The sequence below is a fragment of the Lactuca sativa genome, chromosome 3 (genome assembly GCF_002870075.4).
Source record: "Lactuca sativa cultivar Salinas chromosome 3, Lsat_Salinas_v11, whole genome shotgun sequence".
Lineage (NCBI taxonomy): Eukaryota > Viridiplantae > Streptophyta > Magnoliopsida > Asterales > Asteraceae > Lactuca > Lactuca sativa.
The window spans coordinates 15,799,925-15,805,638 of NC_056625.2; the positions used below are offsets into that span (position 1 = coordinate 15,799,925).

A 5,714-nucleotide genomic window follows, 5' to 3' on the forward strand; every position below is an offset into this window, starting at 1 on the left:
GGTTTTCTCCACTCAGCGCCTACTCGCCGAGTCCATCTCACTGACTCGCCGAGTCGGCTACTCAACACGCGACCAAGTCGCGACTCTACTCGCCGAGTCCACCCATGGACTCGCCGAGTCGCTCTTTCCCAAATTACTCTTTTAGCCCTTCAACTCTACTCTTGATATTTCGGGATGTTACATTATGACAAGATCGACATTAAGCGTTCCGAGTCTAGACACTCACAAAGGGTGAGTTGATGGCAAGAGCAAATACAATGTTGTGAGCCTAGATACTCATTGGGTTGATATAAAGCTAGGGTTGATGCAGCCCGTTGTTGTTATGTATAATGTTGTATGTGGTATTGTGGGAAACCCACTAAGCTTTGGTTTACAGTTGTGAATTATATGTTTTTCAGGTACTTCATTAGACTGTGGGAAGACGAAGACATAACTGTACACACACACTATCAATTTTATGATTTGAGATTCCACAATACTTACGTTATAACTCTGATTTATGGATTATGGTTTATGAACAAAAAGTTTTGCTTTGCATTTATCTTTATGAAAATTGGTGTTTATTCTAGTTTTAAAATGAAAATTTTCTCTAAAAATCGGTACGTTACACATATACTTGAAACGAAGGCGTGGGCTAAAGAGAGATGGGTTTTATGAAAATCGGTTTGGATGACAACAAATTAGTTTATTAGTTTCGAAGTTGAAGATTGTTGAGTTGTTGGATTCAATCTCCCCTTTAAGTTGTGGTGCCTGATGAGTTGTGGTTGCAACCGCGTTGCAATCTACATTGTTGTGAGCACAAGGTATGCGGTGCTCGACATAAAGTCTACGATGTTTGATGAAAAACTTTGTTGTGCATAGACCAAAAAGCTTGTTGAGATGATGACATTTTGAGCTTGGTGCACTAGCAATGTTATGTCGACTCGTATTTAAAAATAGAACCATTTGCACCTTTGTAACCCCAAAGATAAAACATGTGTATGATTGTTGTGTTTCTACAAGCCTAATAAAAAAATTACCCAATCTATTGTGGATTAGCCAATCATTATAATCTGTGAACTATATTAAATCCTTGTATTCTATATTTTTTATTTGCATATTTTATCATTTGTTGTTTTATATTTATTGATTTTTTTCCCTAAAAAGATGTACCATATTACTTAAACCAAACACAAATATTGAAAATTGAAATCATGACACAACATTAGACATAGCAAATAAATACAAAGAATTAGACATTTTTATTCATGTGGCTACTACACAATGAATGGGTGTTATATAAAATGTTCATTCATACAGTTTATTATTATTATTATTACTTTTAACAATAGAAATACGTCATATAATTTTCTCATATAACACATTTTGTTATTGTTAGCGATCATGTATTACTTATTTTATATCATATTAGCATTTCCAAATATGGGTTTACATTAGACACTCTCTTCTACTAGAGGTGCTAAAACCCGGGCCTGATCGGTTCTTTTAACATGTTATAACTGGACCAATCCTAACTTTTACAACTTACAATCAACCCAACTCTCAACGGGCTGAAGGCCCACTTGTTAACATCCTAATAAAATCTGTAACCTCGGCTCTCGCTTCGGTGCATTTCCGGCGATGGGTTTCCGACGAAAAATCTCAAGTTTCGCCATATCTGTCTCCGTTACTTGGACAGTCATTACTAACAACGTTCTTAGGTGTATTCAACGACGTCAGTTTCAGTTTTCATGTTCACGTTCAGTTTGGCTTCGGATCATGTTTTGAGCTCGAGGCTATTTCAGTTGCAGAAAGTAAACGAATAGTTTATCATTGATTGTTGATCCCGATCTCCAACTGTAGAAAAATGCGGATCACTGAATTGGCCGATGACATCCTTATGCATTCATATACTCTGTATAATCTTGTTTCTGGGTTGTAACTTGTAAGGTTAGTGGTTATATATATGCACAACCAATTAACGTCATACGAATACGATAATCTCATTTTCTTTTTAGGGGTGTTTGGAAATTGATATTTGTGTAGCATCATAATCAGATAATCGTAGTTGTTACAATTAACTACTTTAGGGGAAAATTTGTATTGATATATGCATATTGAGAAAGCGAAATCTTTTTTATCTTTCCAACGTGAACAGCTGGAAATCTGTTGGCATGGGCAGACTTGTAAAGATCCAAATCATTTTTGTTTGTGGATATTAGACATTCCCATACCACACCAGGACCACAGTGTCCGTCATCATATTCATATGTAAATATAAATAATTTCCAAGACTATATAATAAGGGATAACTCAAGTCAAGATATGTGGCTGAGAATTCCCCCAATATATTACTATTACACTTTTTACCTTTTACTGAAAAAATAAATACGTAGTAATAATATTATCTCATCATCATCAAGTCTGCATTTTACATTGGGACACAGCAACATCCAAAATTAGTGCATCTTTTAAATAACAATTGGAATGATTTTTGGCCTAAGCTAGTCAGATCTTCTCAATTTGCTAAAACTTCCCAAATCAAATCTGGATCATAAGAAGGCAAGCGAGCAAGAGAGCATCCTTCAAACTCCGACTCACCACCACCAACTGCTACCACCTTTGACTCGCCGGACCCTGAACACTGTGAACTCTCTCCTTTCCAAAACCCATCTTCAGACATACTTGTTGACGACATTAATTCATCCCCAACACAAGAAATCGAAGAAGAATATTCTATTTTAATAATTTTTTCTCTTTCTCTTTCATCATCCTCACTCTCGCTCTTCTTCTTGTTCTTGTTCTTGTTCTTCTTCCTGTTGGCTTTCTCTCTCCTCAATTTCTGACAAATGGCCTGAATCTTGGCATCAACCGCACTTTTAAGCGCATTTAACCTCTGCCCATCTCCGATTAACCCTAATTGACTCGGATCCTGGACATTTGGGAAGTTCAATCGCGCATATTCACCTCGTAGCTTATATGCCGCCCGATCATAAGCATACGCCGCTGTTTCAGCTGTCTCGTAGGTTCCCAACCATATTCGCATTCTGTTTTGAGGTAGTCTGATCTCCGCCACCCATTTACCCCAATGCCTCTGCCTCACTCCTCTGTAAAGCTTCTTTTTGTACGGATTGATGGAATAATCTAAACACCGTGGGTACCCGATTGGGGTCGTTGTAGATAAATTCGACAGACTTTTTTTCCCGAAATTTTGCTCGGAGAATTTGTGGAGCAAATCTCTCTGTTTCAGGTAAACTGAGGACCCTAGTGGTCGATGAATCGAGTTCGAAGGTACAGATGATGAACAGTGAGTGAAGATTGAATCTAGGGTGTTGCTACCATTTCCACCGCTTAAAATTAGATTAGAAAGAGATGACCCGATGTCATTATATTGACTGTTTTGTTGCATGATGTGCAATTGATGTTACAGAGGAATAATCAAGAACAGAGTGAAAAAACAAAGGAAACAGGAGAACTACTGGCTTCGATTCTCGATGGATTTACTAGTTTTAGATGTGAATCTAACAAAAGGGTTTTTGGAATCGATTTTCCTTGCCCGAATAAGAAGCAGAATATGCTAAGAACTGGGAGCTTTTGACTCTTGTGGGAAAATGGAACGAAGGAAAAAGTCCAAGTTTGAAATCTAAAATCTCTGCTCATTTGGTTTCCTGTTGGTCTATTTATAGCTGCAAATGTTAAATATTATCGATGGTCCTTTTAGGGGAAATGACCATCTCGCCCTTGGTATACATGATTGCCATTCAAAATCCAAGAGGGTATTAGTGTCTATAAAATAAAACCCTTATGAAATAGAAATACTGGATTTTTCATAACAAAAAGTCTATTTTTGTAAGATAATAGTAAAAAAAAAAAAATACTACATTTGTAGTTTTACAAGGCCAATAGATTTCGATGGTGCCTATACCGACTATACGTAACACAATAAACTCATTACATAAGCCCTATATAATCTATATTTTTTTTTTATCATTTCTCTCAAACATAACATATCATGCAAACATCTTATGAGTTTGACTCTTTGTAATCCTTGAGAAAAAAGTTACTGACTTTACGAAATATGATGATCTCAAGGTCAAAAAGCAAGGCGATCTTTTGGTTTACATTTGAGTCTGAAATGGGCACCTTTTTAGTTGTGCAAAAAAGTTAACCTTTTGTTCCTTGTTAAATGTTAACTACTAATATTAAAAGGTCAATCAATCCGAAGAGTGCCACGCGTGTTTGTGGTCTCCATTTTGCTTTTATCATAGGGTGGTATGGGTCTTGTTCAGGAGAAATTTGCTTCCACTCCTTTTTTCATCCATCTTTTTATTTTTTTTTATATATATAAAGCTGACGATATTAAATGTAAAGAATTTGAAATTAGGGCTTAAATCAACGTACAAGTCTAAATGCTTGAGGTACAATTTAGCCCTGCATCATTTATAGACGATGATTCAGTCCTTTTGATGCAACGCGTACGTCGATTTAAACTTTTGATATGTGTTGTCGATTATCTTGTACGTCACATATGTTGGGTATATTTTTTAAGAAATTATATAAAATAAGCAGATAAATGATGGACATAATGATTTAGACAGAACACATGGTATTGGAGCTAAGTTTCAAAAGCTAAACCAAACCTTAAAGCATGGTATTGTTTAGCAAGTCATGTATTTTCAACACCCATGTTCATGTTCATGTTCGTGGTTGCTATTAACCAATCATACCTTCAACTTTCACAAAAATGTTGAAACATGAGATATTAAGAAGTTTGAAAATCAAACCTCTAAAGTCTTATTACTTTGATAGGTTTCCAAGAGGTATAAGAAGTTTGGCTTTTGTGACAAAACCTCGATGTGACAAAAAGATTAGACGATTCAATTCAAGTGCAATTGTTTTAAAATTGTGTTGTTCATGTGGTTGTAAATTGAACACGTTCTTATGAGTTGTTACTGTATCTTTAAAAGGAATTTGTTTTTGTGCTTCTTTTAAATTTTAACCATTTATACAATGTTTTTTTTTTTTTCATGTGTTTAACAATGTTTTTCTTATGTACCAAAAGGTCTTATAGTCTAGTGGTATTAAGGGTATTGAAAATGTGTCTTTCTTCTAAGGCCGGACGGAGCGGATGCGGGGAAAAGCCACGGGATCCTTCCCGTCCGGTGGAACACCGCACCGTCGGCGCGGGTAAGGTGCGTGCGGGAAACGGAGAGGGGAGCCTCTCCCGCTCTCTCTCTCCTGCTGTGATTGGACCATTTAATTTTCTTTTTTTTTTTGAAAAAATACCGTTGTATAACGGTAAAAAAATGATTTATTTTTATTTTTTTTCCTGTGGTTGTTAACGACTACTTTTTATTTAATTTTTTTAATCCTTTTACAACTACTATAAATACATACACATAACTTTTAAACATATCAAACTATTCTCTATACTCTCTACTTCATATCAACAAAAAAAATGAATCCCGACAAACAAACCCCAGTTTCAATCGACGAAAAAAAAGTCATGGTTCGAGTATAAACATCCCTCCTCGCAACATGTTTGCTATCGATTCATCCCAGTAAGGAGTTTACCGCCCCCAACTCGATTCTCCCATTCAATCGCCACTACAATTCCAATACCAAAATGTTGGTCAATATTACCCGATGCAAATTCCAAATGTTCCGTCGCAAATGTTTTTAAACTTTTTTTGTGTTTCCGGATCAACAATCGCCAAATCAACCTCAACCCCAAA

The 5,714-nt window shown here is 36.1% G+C and overlaps 1 protein-coding gene across 1 annotated transcript; it reads right to left on the reverse strand.

Moving 5' to 3' along the window:
* Positions 1-2,096: 2,096 nt before the first annotated feature.
* LOC111894293 (ethylene-responsive transcription factor ERF061) lies at positions 2,097-3,835 on the reverse strand. The gene has a single exon (XM_023890371.3). It carries the CDS (start codon positions 3,386-3,388, stop codon positions 2,498-2,500), a length of 891 nt encoding a protein of 296 aa, XP_023746139.1. The 5' UTR covers positions 3,389-3,835; the 3' UTR covers positions 2,097-2,497.
* Between the last annotated feature and the right edge of the window lie 1,879 nt (positions 3,836-5,714).

Coding starts and splice junctions, on each gene's coding strand:
- LOC111894293 (XM_023890371.3), bottom strand. CDS start 3,388: ATGCAACAAAACAGTCAATATAATGACATCGGGTCATCTCTTTCTAAT.